The 14,882-nt window shown below is 39.0% G+C and overlaps 1 protein-coding gene across 1 annotated transcript in view; it reads left to right on the top strand.

Moving 5' to 3' along the window:
* Positions 1 to 3,181: 3,181 nt before the first annotated feature.
* gli2a (GLI family zinc finger 2a) overlaps positions 3,182 to 14,882 on the top strand; it is a gene marked incomplete at both ends in the record, with an annotated part of 80,310 nt that continues 68,609 nt past the window's right edge. Inside the window, one exon of the mRNA XM_083890586.1 lies at positions 3,182 to 3,296. Within this exon, the coding sequence (XP_083746712.1) occupies positions 3,182 to 3,296 (115 nt within the window). The remainder of the gene's footprint in view (positions 3,297 to 14,882) is intronic.

Raw genomic sequence — 14,882 nt, 5'->3', positions numbered from 1 at the left:
TGGAAGATCTATTTGTCTAAAACGTACAACAAGAAATCCTAATTTCTTGAGATTTTGGTGACTGAGTGTGTAAAGGTTAGTAATACTGTCCTGCTCTCTGAAGACCCCAGTCTGTGGTCACATGGCATTGGGGATCGGGGTAAGGAGAAGGTGGTTTTGGGGGGTTTAGGAGGAAGTGTGTGTCTTATCCTCTTCTTGCCACAATGGACTACCCAGCCAACCAGAAGATGGGGAGGAAAGAAGTGGACCCTTGTTGTTTGCTCGCCTTTGGCCCCTGCCATCTGTCCACTTGGCTCATGACACCTGTACCAGCCTGTCATACACGGCTCTTCCCTGTCATCGGGGGCAACAAGGGTCTGGTCTGTAGGGAGGCAGTGTGAAACGGGGCAAATGTAAAAGCCCCCTGATAATTATGGAAAGAGGTGGGTGGGGGTGGAGATGGGTAAGGGTGAAATTACGGCCACATTTAGAGATGGACAGATCTTTAAAGTCTTCTTAACTGATTTCTTTTAATTCTTAAGTTGATGACCCTTTCTTGGTGCTTATTCCGGATTTCTGGCTTCATCAAAGTGCTGGCACAAGGTTTAGAGGCAACTGGAAAGCAAATGGTTGGTATGCTGTTAAAAGCAGGGAAACGGCCATTAATGTGATGCCAGATGTCTCATCAGGCGTAGATGGTAATGGGTAGAATTCGCAGTTATTTTTTAAGGGGCAGGCTACTTGAAAAGCAAATGCTGTTGCCGTGAGCAGCAGGCAAAAGGGGCTCAGCTTCAGTACAAAACCTTATACGTGACGAAGATCCACAAAGGAGCTCGTCGCTCACTTAGGTGACGTCTTGAGTCCTCCAAGATGACAACAACTCCCTGGCTGTATCTCAAGGACTTTTTGGCACCAGAAAAAAAAAAGAGAAACAGATGCAGCTTAAACCTGTTAGTCGCCCACCTCTAATCGGCTTACACTGGCTCTGCGACAGGCGACTGGCACCTCCGAAGGGTCGCAGGCATGGCTGCGAGTACACGCGTTTTACAATGAAGGACAACATGTTGGATAGCCACATGAAACCAAACACAGTACTTCACACGTTTGGCTATAGCGGTGACCAAATCAGTGAACAATTACATGAAAATCTGCACTCTGCAATATGCAGTTACATATTAGGAATGGGTATGAATGTTCCATTATTTTATTTGTTAATAAGAAGTCGATCAGTTGATGTCACTATTCGTATATATATTTTAAAGATAAAAAATAAAATGTTTTATCAGTGATTGCATTGATAAAAAAAATCTATCCAGTGACTACCTACTTTATAACACATTTATTACTACAATGTGGCAGCAGCAGCAGTACGCATTTAATTAGTTGATCTGATTGAATTTAAGAGGGTTAGTGAATACATCTTGATAGCTGCTCCTCTGGGCTCAACGCACTGTAAACCCTGCATTATTTTCACTAGCTCTCATGTGCTCTCATTACATATTTGTAGTTACTTACTTCCCAGTCAAGTATAATCTTGTATTTCTGCATACACTGTTGAATGGCTGGTATCTAGAACATGTGGAGATGGTTCTAGACACCAGGTACAGATGGTTTTCTGTATTTGACAAATACAGAAAACCATCCATGTGGGTCTTTTGATAATTTTTGTGCTCTTTTCCTCCCTGCCAATTTTCTTTACTCCCGATATAATAGAAGTTCATACTGCTGTCTCAGAGTCATTTCTGGTCATAAACCAGCCTATTCTCCTGTATTCAATATTCACACTGAAAGCTGCGAAAAGTAATGCACTGTGTTTTTGTATGCTTTTGCACGTAATTTTCGCCGTGATCACGTGTCGCACTTTAGATTTGTTTTCACGGAAGCGCTCGTGTCATTGGATTTTCGTAGGATAATGCACCAAAAAAATGTCCCAGGTAGATGCCCCAAAGCATTCTGGTGCTGTGGTGAAATAATGATGCATGTTGACCTTACACGGGTTGGATACAGCGGCTCTGTATCGCCATCGTCCGTCAAAGTACACAAACATTTTCTCACCAGTTTCTGAAAGCAGGTAGAAAGCTATGGCCGTGAGTGATAGCTACCCCCTCCTTCATACCAGTGGACTGGGTCTTGTTTGTACTTTGCAGCAGCGGATGGCCTCGCAGGTCCCGACAAGTCAAACAAAGTGGCATGTTGCCAAGTTATCGAGGCATTCCCACAGACATGTGGTGGTAATAGCACAACGTTTGTGGCTAAAACCGCTGCGTTAAGGGCCACTCGTGTTTACACTTGGAACAGAGGGAGCGTTATGAGCACACTGAATAACCTGTATGTGAATGTAGGGCCTGACCTGACATGCTACATATATTGTACATACAATGTGGTTCAAACCTTGTATTATTAAAGGTGACATAGAGTGGTCCTGTTGCACATATATGTTAGTTATGGAGGTCTACTTACATATATTAACTTGTTTTTATGGTCAAAAACCTCCTAGTTGCTGTAAACGAGCCAATAGAAATCCTCTTTTCTGACGGTGTTTTTCTGCTGCGAGATTTCAGAGTGAACTTTCACCCCCAGAAGAAAGAGTTTTGTGATTGGCCAGTACTATCCAGCACATCCGTTCTCAGAAGCGCAGCGCCCCCCTCTGGAACGGTGGACGCACTGCTCCTCATTATCAAAACATTGTTTTAACAGTGTTTAAAAATAGCTTCGTCACGGCCCCCCGCCACTGTCCCTTTTATGACTTTAAACCGGAGTCAGACCCAGAGTCAGAAGACACTGTTGCTCGTGAAACACCTCCACAACGGACGTTATTCTTCTTCTGCGGTTCAATGTACGCAACCGGATGTGCCCGGACTAGTGCCCGGAGCAGGACGATCGGTTGTGCAGGAGAACCGCTGCTTATGTAACTATTACGGGATTTTCAGTGATCTCGTTGAGCCCCGAGATTACAATAAAACACAACGTTCTCAGCAGTGGCTGAACTGTTTGTTTCGAACCGTCAGGGCTTCATAAACAAGGTAATGACGCAGATACACACCAAAAAAACAGCGTTAATAGGAACTTCCGGTCTAGTTCCGCTTTAAGATTCCCTTTTTAGTCTTATTATTATGGTTCATTTTGTGTTACTGCACTTATAAAAATGATTTCTCAGTGCATCTCTTACCTTTTCAGGTTGTGACGGAAACTGAGGAGCAGCATGGAGACTTCAGCGCCGACAGCCACTGAGAAGAAGGAGTGTAAGAGCTCGAGTTTGGATGGAAGCAGCTTCTCAGAACTCCCAAAAAAGCCCTCACCCACCACTCTGACCAGAGGTACAACAATCTTATTACGTTTTCTCACATGTCATTATTATTATTGTGTGTTAAAATGGTTAGTTAGTAGTTTGGTGATACACTGGCTGTACTTCTGGCTCTACTCCAGTCTTGTGTCCTGATGCTTCCCCGGCTATGATCACTTACCATGCAGTGCAGTGAGCTGGAACATTAAGGCTAATCACAGGAGTTTCTGGGTGGCACATGAAAAGGAGTTAGAACCCAGAGATGGAGGTCACATGTTTTTCAGAGATGTCAGAGAATGGGCGATGAAAAAAATGTTATAATGAGGTTGAAAGACCTTGTTCTCACCTCCCGAGTGTAAATTTCATGAATGACTAAAAAAAGGACTGGCATGGCAGTGGACGACACGGTCTATCAGAGGCCTCAGATAAAGGCTGCGAGGAGGGAGGGACCTTTGAAATGCTAATAAGACGTCTTGTGACATTGTGGCAGTGTATTTTGCTTAATGATGGACTTGGTGGCCTGCCACCAGAGGAGCCATGAGCATTAATTGTTTAGGGATGCGTGGTGAGAAACTAGGACATTAATCTGTGGCACCGCTACAAAGAGGCCACAAGTTTTTTTCAAAACCAGCAAAGAAGGAAAATATCACGCTTGCCATGAGATTAATTTTTCACCCATTTACAGAGTTATGACCATTGTGTGTGATGTAGGCTGTGAGGGTTACATTTTTATAGCCTTCATGGATTATTTGTGCTTGTGAGGTCACACGGAGCCGGTAGGACGTGTGAAATTCATAGTTAAACGATGAGAGCTCATGTTTTCACGAGTGAATGTGTGACGAAAACTCATAACGAGTTCGAAGGACCTCGTTCAGGGCCTCTGAGGTACCCCCGTTATAAATTACTAACGCCTGCTGGTGGACACTGGGAGCCCACAAGAAGACACCCTGGCATCATATGAGAGGGCAAATGCAGAAACACAGCATTCGAAGAGTTTTACTGTTTAATGAAGGGACTGGTGGCCTGCCATCGCAACGCTCTCCCTTTGTCACACTGGCAAAGGCGAAAAAGTAGGACATTAGCGTGTCATTAGTTTGTTTTTAAAGCTCTGCCTTTTGTTTTCAGTTTGATTATTCCTTCTGTTTTATTTGAACTGGTTCTTAGAAAAATATGCATGTGCATTTATAAAAAATGGGCCACGTTTGAATAAATCAAGTAGTTTAGACTCTGTGCTTGTTTGTTCAACTCGGTCAATTTGAATTAGACTTGTAAAGTAGAAAAAAAGAAAAGAAAATTGATTTTAAGGATCGTCACCAGTGTAGCATTCCACACATGCATACTCAAGCTTACATTCCATTCCAACAGCGGAAAATTTCTCGCCAGGAGTTGGTCCTCGTTTGCACGTTTTCATAAATAGAGCAAAAATGGAGGTGCTAAAGCTTGTCTGCAAAGGACAATCAGACCCTAACAGACCTGTGTGGACATGTGAATATGGAGTTTGACCTTTGAGGCATCAGCGCTCTCTCATGAATGATTATGAATTGATGCAGAAGAAATTCATAATTTGGAAATTTGGCCAGAAATAGCCAAATTGAACCAGCCAATTTGCCTCAGTGTGCTGGTGCTGATGTCACGGAAAAGATTCAGAGTTAAATACTCAGATTTATTAGAGTTAAATAGATTTTAATTAGAGGACTTGCAGAAGAACAAATTACTTGTATGGTTGTGAAAAAACTGCCCTCACTTTCTTCCTGCTCCAAATATATTCAGCAGGATAGCACTGCTGTATAATCGCAGGTTGACACATTTCAATCAATTATATTTCTCATAATTTATCTATAGATGGATAGAGTGGTAAATGTGGTTTAAATTCAGATTTTTATGTAGAAGTCAGCTGGAGGACGCACAGAAAAACCAATAATTTCTGCACCATTTCCTTTTCCACAACCTTTTTCTCTTTCTTTCCTAAGAAATGTAGTGTTCTATTCACATTAAAGGTCACATAGAGTGGTCCTGTTGCACATAAATGTTAGTTATGGAGGTCTAGTTACATACATTAACTTGTTTTTATGGTCAAAAACCTCCTATTTGCTGTAAACGAGTCGATAGAAATCTCTTCTTACTGATGCTCTCCTCATAATTTTTTTTTTTTTTTAAATATGGTAATCATTATTAAATCATAAAGTACTTTGATATTCCCACCCATACTCTGAACCATGCAGACTACGTTAGAGCATATTTCAAGCATGGAAATTGCACAAACTACACAATAAAATGGCGTAACTTAAGCAAAAACATCTTGAGAACATCCCATTCATCCTAATCCTCTGTGCCAGCTGGCCACAAATCTCAAAACTTACTTTTGCCTGTGTTACATGGAAACATGTCCTGCCTGGGGTGAACTTGACTGTGTCTGTGAGTGTGAAGATGTAATGGAAGCGTGAGGTTGCTGCTGCTGCTGCCGCTGCTGGCACAGACAGAAGAGCAGGTTCACGTTCAGTCCATGTGATAGGAATCCTTAGGAAGGCTTCTTTTCTCATGGCCTCTTTGTTAATGGTGTTTAAGTGGGCGCCCATATTTTGTGCGACTGCCTGCATCTGTCTCACAGCTATGGGACAAGCTCCCACAGGCTTGGCCCTTGCAACCCGACTCCAGGCCCCAGGAATTATATTCTGTCTGTTTCGGCTTGTGTTGCACCATGTCAGAGCAACATATGTTCAGATTTAGGTACCCACTACAACTGTAAAACATCTCACTGTTTCAATGAAATACCTGTGATTGACGCACCAACCTCTCAACATCCCAATTTCACACAGGGGAGAAATACTCTAAATCATTGGTTCTCAAAGCGCGGCCCGGGGGCCAATGGCGGCACGCAGAAACATTTCTGGCGGCCCCGCAATGAATTACAGTTGATAGTTTTAATCCAGGAGCTACTAAGCTTGTTAAATGTTTATTGGACATTACTGGATACAGACCAATAAGTGTAAACAAAAATACGGGGTATTTACCTTGTTTCTATATGGTGAATTTTAGTGTATTATTGTGTTATAAGCTGGTAATAAGCAGGTAGCTACAGCCCCCAATTACTAGCTATTTACCCAGTAAATATATGGTAACAGAAATGTGTTACTTGGTATTAACCTGTAATTAGAAGGTAAGAACAATGGCCAAAATACTGGGAAATTACCCAGTAAATTATAAAGCGTTATTATATTAATGCTTAAATTACATTAATTTAACACTTATTTTGCTTAACGCTAAACTGTAGAACTGCAATCTGGCCATTAAAATTATTAGAAATGGGATTTCTTTCTGTTTTTTTCCCCTTTGTCGGCCCTCAGTCCAATGTTGGGTTCCTAAATTGGCCCTCAGGTATCAAAACTTTGAAAACCCCTGCTCTACATGATGTGCAGGGTTTCACTGTATAGCGACACTTTCTGCCATCTTGTTGTTCCTACAGCCCTTATTATGTGCTGAGAAAGTTTGCCAAAGATTTTCCATCATCCCTCTTTGATGTCGACTGTACGTCCAGTGGAGCAGACACACACTGTTATCTCCACCTGTGTTTTGTTGTTCATTCTGCTTAAGCTAGGTTTATACTGGCTGTAGTGTTCCGGGCGCACACCGTCATATACTAAAATGACGTGATATACTGTGTCGCACCGAGTACCTGAGCTCCAAAAGGTGGCGCGCACCTCTGAATTTTTCTAACTTTGTCGGAAGGAGATTGCTACCACGTTACAAAAAGACAATGTTTTTTGCCGTAGGACGAGCATTTTATGCAGCTACTTTTTTTTTTTTTTTTAAATGGTGATGATTTAGAAAGTATCCTATTTTAAGGCCACGGTGATTAATTGATTACTTATGATGATCTAATAATAATAATAATGAAAACAGTATCAGATTTTTAAGCATATTAAATGTGAAAATATATAAACCTGAATATCTTTTGTTTGAGGACAAAACGTTTTGAGGTTTTGAGAAACTTATATAAACTTAGATAAAACAACTATTTAATTCATGAAGATGATAAAGAAATATGAATAATTGAAAATGTTAAAAATAAAATCAGGCTCCACAGAGTTGGAACTGTGTCCATAGCTCTGTCCTCAGTGCATATGAAACCCTTTGCCTCCTCTGTGCTGCTTTCTTGTCCTCTTTTTCTTTTTCTCTTTTTTCAAAAATACCACAAATCATTCAAGTAATATGCCGTGATGCTATTGTGATCCGGACAGTTTTGCATTTTCAGCAGATTTAATCCTGCTCATCCATATGATCTAACCAGTGTCCCGAGTCTGTCGTACAGACATGATTATTCAGAACTGAGTATTCCACCAAGCTGTTAATAAATAATCATTTAATCGCATCCTGCTAAATACTGCCACAAGAAAATGGATCAGCTGCAATTGTTACCAGTCAGAGTCAAGAGTCAGGTTTAATTAATCTAGCTTTGATAAGGATCTGGTTGTTAATAATGACCATCATGGACACGTCTCACTGGGAGCGCAAGTCTGAAAGCCCCTCCACCCTGAGGTCGCAGGGCCTTTCTCTGGAACACTCCCACCCCCAACTCGGAGTCAGTAAAGAAACATACGCAAGAGAAAATAAATACGACTCTGACTGCGATCTCCGTCCATAGGCCACAGGCCTCCTCCAAAGGGATGAAGACCACTAATCTTCCTGAGAAAAGAAAATTTCAGTCTTTCTTTCTGTGTCCCTAAATGAGGCTCTTACACTGCTGTGCTTCCACAGGCTGGATGAGGGGGTGAGGGGTTGTGCAGGAATGACTGCATTCATGCCAGACCTTTATGTTCTCACTTGGGTTTAACCCCTTCGCCCTCTTAGTCTTAGTTAAAATAATAATAATAATGAATCTTGTGACAACTGAAGCACTCTGTGCAAAGTAGGGCCAGGCAATTATTTGTTTTCAAAATTAAAAGCACCATTGGAAAATCTGCAATTAAACATTTTATTGCCAGCTATTTTAGTAATTAATTAATTTAACTTTTTTTTTTTTTTTTACTTTTACTTACTATTTTAATAACTATTTTACTTACTTTAACTTTCATTTAGTTTTAGTGTTTTTTTTTTCTAACAAAATAAAAGTCAGGTTCTCAAATGATTTTATATTCTGTTCTGTTCTGCTGTTTGTTTATCTGTTTGTTTCTTTGTTGCTGATTTTTTTGGTGGAGTTGTGGACAAAACGATACACTTTTGAACGTCACAATTTGAAAGGATGGGAAACACTAATCGACCATTTGACAGTTTAATCGATGGTGAAAATACAACGTATGCTGGAAACAATTTAAACTTTGATGTTCCGGGCCTTGCATGAGAATAAAGTCGTTCATATCCTGATGGTGCCATAGTTATACGACATCTTGTTTTAAAACGCTAAGTGAATATATAAACTCCAAGTGAAAAATACAAATGTCACAAATTGTATCACAGTTGCAGGATATAACAGAAATAGACATTTTTAATTTTAACAAAGGAAATAGCTGTTTAGAACAGCCAGTCTTCTCCTTTGTATTCACACATTATTTTAACCAATAAAGATTTGTTATCTTTATTTGGTAAAATAATAAATAATATTAAAATAATAAATATGAACAAATCTTCTGGTTAAGTTTGTCGTATAGTGCAAACAGTATGTATCTTACATATTTTAGAGAAAGGCTGTAGATCGAATTACATACCAGAAACATTTCCCCAGGCTCCTAAAGCGACCCAAACATGTCATGGATTTCATGTTTAACAGCCCAAACTACACATTCATATTGCTGGTGTTGAGAGACTCAGCTCTATCAGGTGTCATCTAACTGTAACGTTTCGTCACAGCATATCAATAATGCTTTTCCTGACACTTGAGAAGACCTTCAAGCAACAAGCTTACAGGAAGGCCTATTGACCAAGTCCCAGTGTTTATTTTCCTGTCAGAGTCTATAGCTGCACACTATCAGGAACTCACGGCCGTCCTCCAAGAATGACTTCAAGAACGCCTGATACAGTTTCTGTCCCGGAATGACTCAATTTATGGCCTTTTTTTGCAAAATTTCATCATCTACAGAGTTGGATTACATTTACATTATGTGACTGATATGTTATATCGCTATAAGCTTTAAGTTGGGGCCTGGTGTAACTAATGTAGCATAACCTTTTTTTGTCTGCGTTCCCATATTTCCATGAAGCCTGTATTGATTAAATGACAGAAATCATTGCACACATATTTTTTCTTTACTTTTTTTTTTATTAGTAATGACTTCCTGTTTTAGTTTATTTAGTCCCATAAGGATTTCTTACACTTTTCCACAGAATTTGGTGATCAATTAATTGGCTAATTTGATTGTAGACTTTATTTTATTTAGACTCTAAAAATCATTATTATCAGTTAAAGAAAAAAAAACATAACTGTCAACCTCGATTTTAAAATTCAATTACGTTTTAGACAGTTTCCATAGAAGATTTTAGCTATTTTTTTTTTTAGCATAATACTCAAGTCAAGGTAAAGGTCTGACTTACCACCTGATCAGCACTCTACGGCCAAGATTCACGGATCCAGCCCCAAAATAAGAGCAAAACAACAACTGACTTTCAAGAAATACAAGCAGAAATGTTGTCTTACCTTTGCTGTTTATCAAAACAAGTTATTTCCAACGGAACAAAACCACTTCTAACGAAGAACTACACTTTCCAGCATGCTTTGGGAACAAATCCCGGTCTGATTGATCATTGCAGAGCGACATTAGATCATTCTGATTAGAGACAAATGTGTCATACGCATTTATGTCCTTTTGACTCGCTAATGAAGTGATTCACACGAATTTGGAAACAGGGATCTGATACTACCAGTTTAGAAGTTTAAAATGAGCTGTAAATCACCCACATGGATCAAGGTAAGCCAGAGCTATGGTGCTGCGTAACTGATGATGATCTCTTTACTAAAACCTCTGTCATTTTACTCTGCTTCGCTTCAGCAGCATCAGACTTTGCACAGCTCATGTCCACATGTTGTTACATGACCCCCATGCATTTTTAAGATCCTACTGCATATTTTAAAGGTGATCTTTGCTTTAAAATGCAATATTTTATGAGGCCAGAGAAAAAGAAAATGCTGCGTGTGTGTAACTGCAGAGATTTTCGAGCAGGGACTCCAAAAAGAGGTTTTGGGGAAGAAGAGGCTATGAGAAGAGAACTGAAGGAGAAGGCAGTGTACTACTCCAGAGATAAATGCAGCAATTGGTTGCAAGGGTTACTCTACTGTGTATACATGCATTATAATTACATTTTATTTAAATCTGAATTATGAATAAGCTTAGTTTTATTTTAGTTTTTAACTTGAAGTGCATGAATCAAAGAAACCTCAAACTGAATCCAACTGCACAGTTCAGAGGAATATTCGAGGTTGAAAGAACTATAGAGAGTTGTTTTTCTACTTTTGAAAAAGAACATCACAAGACAAAATGTTTATTTTAGCGAATGCTTGAACACAGTCTTAAAGGCTAATGCTGAGCAGGCTTGTACTCCAACTGTAGTTTTTGAGCAAATGCCTATAGAGTGTTGACTCAGTGGAAAGCTGACAGCCTTTGGCAGCTTCTCTAATGTGGTTATGAAACATAAATCAGGCTCAAATGAGAGGACATTTCTGATATTGGTTGTTTCTTTGAAACACTCTGCCTTAGCTTCAAAGACGTAAAAAAAAAAAAATACAACATGGTATGCTTTGGGCAATGTCTGCAAATATAAATCTCTCTGAACCAGAGGAGTCTGCACATGCAGGGCCCAAAGACAACATGTTACATTCCTTGCCATTTACAAGCAGTGGGAGAGGAGGTGGAGGCAAAATATGGATGCTTTAGGGCCGTGCTTCTCAATTATTTTCTGTTATGCTCCCCTTAGGATGAAGAAACATTGTTATTTGCATAACATTGTATGCTTATTAACATTAAATAAAACAAAATATAGATCAACTTACAACTGTCTGTAACAGAAAATATTTAAAGCATCAATTTGTGGATGTGCAATTACACTTTATTCTAGTACGGCAAAACCCCCCCGCGCCCCAGCATGGATGAGTGTAATCCATGCCCCTGCCTTTAAAACACTTCCTGCCTGTTTTGTTCGTCAGGCTGATGGGAACCGTTCCAATGAGATGCCCTAGCTTCCTTGTCTCCCGTCACCTCAGGCATCCGCTTATTATTAAAGAACTCGTTGAAAGTCCATGCTTGTTTGCTTCTGCGCTGTGGACCCTCTAATTCAAAATCCTTTTTCTGAATTCCTGACCCAGCGCAGCCTCTCAGTGTCGATTGGAATTGTAGAGCCACCACACTGCCCGCCTTCACGACTTCCACTGACGCAGCCCCTCAATGCAACACTCACAGTTCAAGTGAAGCAAAATAAACACGTGCGGAGTATGGACTTGGTAAAACAAAAATGTGTTTTGGCTGTAAACACGGGCGGGAGGCACTTACGTAAACATGCTGGGTTTGTGGTCAGGTGCTTCCGGTCACAAGACCACCCCCCCCACGCCACTGAAACCCCTTTCTCGCAGACACAGCTGTTGTCCGACCCTCGCAGAAAACTTGTGGAGGGAAATAATTCAGCTGCACAGAGTGAGGAAGCCCACTCATAAACACTAGCATGTCTGCAGCCGCTCAGGCAGCAGAGGAGCAAAAAAGAAAACAAACACATTGCAGATTCTGCATCAACGATCTCTCTAAGGCAGGGGTTCTCAAAGTTTTGATACCTGAGGGCCAATTTAAGAACCCAATATTGGACTGAGGGCCACCAAAGGAAAAAAAAGAAAAAAAACTGAAAGAAATCCCATTTGTAATAACTATGTCGTCCAAAATTTGACAAACCCGACATATTATACTACGTTGTCCAAAATGTGACAATTTTTTTGAAAAAAATGTTTTGGTCCAAAATTTGACAAAAACGTCATGATATACTGTCGTTCAAAATGTTAGCATTTTTGGGGGAAAAAGTTTTTGGTCCGAAATTTGACAAAACCTTTGTACTATGTCGTCCCAATTTGACATTTTTTTTCAAACATATATTAATTTTTTTCCAAACAAAAATTTATTTTTTTCCAAACAAAAATTTATTTTTTTCCAAACAAAAATTTATTTTTTTCCAAACAAAAATTTATTTTTTTCCAAACAAAAATTTATTTTTTTCCAAACAAAAATTTATTTTTTTCAAACAAAAATTTGACAAAATCGTCATGTCGTCCAAAATTTGACAATTTTTTGGGGAAAAAGTTTTTGGATCAAAATTTGACAAAAAACGTTGTACAATACTAGTCCCAAATTTGAAAAAAATTTCAAAGAAAAATTTGAAAAAAATTTCAAAGAAAAATTTGAAAAAAATTTCAAAGAAAAATTTGAAAACATTTTCAAAGAAAAATTTGAAAACATTTTCAAAGAAAAATTTGAAAAAAAATTCAAAGAAAAATTTGAAAAAAAATTCAAAGAAAAATTTGAAAAAAAATTCAAAGAAAAATTTGAAAAAAAATTCAAAGAAAATTTGGGTCCAAAATTTGACAAAAACGTCATACTAAACTATGTCGTCCAAAATGTGAAATTTTTTGGGGAAAAAATTTAAATGCCAAAATTTGACAAAAAATGTCATCCAAAATTTGATGACATAGTAAATACAGTTGTACAGTTTACACTTATTGGTCTGTATCCAGAAATGTCCAATAAACATTTAACAAGCTTAGTAGCTCCTGGATTAAAACTATCAACTCTAATTCATTCGCACTTTGAGAACCAATGCTCTAAGGGGTTTATAAAATGTTATGCTATGCCCCCCTTGGATATAAAATATCTAACATTTATGCATGAAAATGTTTAAAAACAATGAGACTAATGTTAAATAGTATGTTGAGTAGTGTACTAACATTGGCCTAAAACATTTCCAACACTTCATTCATATTTCTAATCAATGTTCATCCATTCATCTGTCTCCTATCGCATTATCCTCCGCATGAGGGTCGCATGGCGTTCTATTCAATGTAATGGACCCATTTGGGCCCAATCTAAGCTCTAAGAGACACCCAGCAGCAAAAATGACATACTGTGCATTTAAGTCTGGTTCATACTTATTGCTCAACATTTTTCCTTGCCAACACTTGCGGTAACAAAACAACTTGAGCTGTTGCTCTCTTGAGTGTCAAAAGTGATATAATATCGCCATGCAAAATATATATTTCACTATATCGATATTCCCCCGACCCCTAATAGACAGTAGGTGTCGATAGGTGTAGTTGTGCTATCCAGTTCAGACACAGATGTGAAGGAAATTGATTTTTTTTCTTTTGCTTCTTGTAATTACAGCTCTAAGGTTTCACTTCTGCTTCTGTTAGTGTTTACCAATTAGCCTAAAGCCCAATTTATCCTCCTGCGTAAAGTGCTCTACAGAGGTGGAGCTGATCACCGCCGACAACGTCGCTGCCAAACTATAAATGCGTCATATCTTAATACACACGGCACATGTTTAGAGTCTAAATGGCCAATTTCTCTCCTCAAATTATCTTAAAACTGCGTTCCGTGACGCAGATAAGTGAGAAACGGCCACTGTTTCAACAACAACAGTCTTTTTCTCTAGGACGCCATTGCTCACTGTAGCCAAAAGCACAACAACATCACGCAGCCTACAATGTAACTGCTTTTGGATCAGCTCCTTAAATTAGCCTTATTGTATGTACTGTATGTTTGCAGCCTTTTCTAACTGGGAACTGAAGTTTATAAAACGCTTACTCTCCTGCACCAAAATCCATACAAAAAATGTGTGTTTATCTTGCATGGAGACAGATGTTGCTCGTCTAGTTCTGCCTCATTTGCTTAGCTTGTATTACTAAATCTGACAGAATTTTTGATCCTAAAATCAGTAAAGTCCTGTGTGAAGTAAAGTAAAATGACACATTTTCCCTAATGGGCTTTGGTGTGGGAAAACAAGCATTTTCATTGGAAAAGACAAATTTTACATACAGTGTGGATTTCTTTGTCATTGTTTTAGGTGTTCTTATTCAAGTTTATTCTGCAAATCTTGGGTATAAACTCTACTACATTCATAATGCACCTGGTGGAGCTGCTATCTATCTATATTTGCCAATTACTCAATTGGTTTTATTTTGTTTTAATTAATTTATCCATTAATTCAGAGATAGCATCAATGGCTATATTTGGTGCTTTCTGAATATAATAACTGTCCCCATTTTGTAATTTCTGCGTTAACGTTGCATGCATCTTCTTGAAGTGCAAAGTTTTTGTTGAATGAACGCCTGGATGCATTAGTAAAGCATGTGAGCCTGTTGTGTTTCGTTTTGCCAGGTGATTTCCCCGACAGTGTTGAAGCTAAGCCAACAAATTCCTGGATCGGGCTTCAAAGAGCAGTGGGGTCACCTCCTGACAGTGGCAAATACAGACATGTTCACAGCCAGACGTGGTTCTGATGATAGAGAAGACGCAGTTTATCAGCTTGACCACCATTATCATACATTTTCAATTAAATTAAATTGCATTTTTGTTGTATATTGCCAAATCACAACATACATTATTTAAAGGCACCTAAAAGCTCAGGTTTTTTTGAAGTGGGATGTATGAGGTACTGA

The sequence above is a fragment of the Microchirus variegatus genome (genome assembly GCF_963457635.1).
Source record: "Microchirus variegatus genome assembly, chromosome: 5".
Lineage (NCBI taxonomy): Eukaryota > Metazoa > Chordata > Actinopteri > Pleuronectiformes > Soleidae > Microchirus > Microchirus variegatus.
Note: the sequence above shows the minus strand (reverse complement) of the source record. Positions and strands in the feature narration are given on the sequence as shown.